The sequence below is a fragment of the Propithecus coquereli genome, unplaced genomic scaffold (assembly GCF_000956105.1).
Source record: "Propithecus coquereli isolate 6110/MARCELLA unplaced genomic scaffold, Pcoq_1.0 Scaffold56, whole genome shotgun sequence".
NCBI classification, from domain to species: domain Eukaryota; kingdom Metazoa; phylum Chordata; class Mammalia; order Primates; family Indriidae; genus Propithecus; species Propithecus coquereli.
This window is the reverse complement of record NW_012151507.1, coordinates 6,884,494-6,885,030: the sequence shown is the minus strand read 5'-3', so window position 1 is coordinate 6,885,030 and position 537 is coordinate 6,884,494. Positions and strand designations below refer to the sequence as shown.

Sequence of the window (537 nt, the reverse complement as noted above, 5' to 3'; positions counted from 1 at the left end):
TTTTTATATATATATATTTTTAGTTGTCCAGCTAATTTCTTTCTATTTTTTAGTAGAGAGGGGGTCTTGCTCTTGCTCAGGGTGGTCTCGAACTCCTGAGCTCAAATGATCCGCTCGCCTCGGCCTCCCAGAGTGCTAAGATCACAGGCGTGAGCCACTGCGCCTGGCCTAACACCTTAGGTCTTAAAAGATAGAATCACATGTTGACCTTTCTGAAAAACAGTCCAGGTGTTTAGGGACTGCAACAGCTTAATGAACTGTTGCTATTTAAGAACAGTTCATCAAGAAATTATAGAACTAACAACAATTCATGATATGTCTATAATAAAATGTTTCATTTTGTAGAAGTTAAACTCTTTCTTTAAAAAATTCTGAAAATACTTTACTAGTCATCAACATTTTCTAGATACTCTATTTTATTAATAAAATGGTATGGTACCTTCACAAAGTCCTTAATTTCAAAGGGCAGCTTCTTGGAGGGATTCAGAAGTTTAGCTGTTTTAACTTTGATTTCAATCTCACCTGTTGGCATTTTCT

At 35.9% G+C, this 537-nt stretch overlaps 1 protein-coding gene across 1 annotated transcript in view; it reads right to left on the bottom strand.

The window, feature by feature from the left end:
- The window catches only part of DARS2 (aspartyl-tRNA synthetase 2, mitochondrial), a 30,484-nt gene that overhangs the window by 23,911 nt on the left and 6,036 nt on the right, over nucleotides 1-537 (bottom strand). Inside the window, exon 4 of the mRNA XM_012657723.1 lies at nucleotides 440-535. Coding sequence (XP_012513177.1) covers nucleotides 440-535 — 96 coding nt within the window. The remainder of the gene's footprint in view (nucleotides 1-439; nucleotides 536-537) is intronic.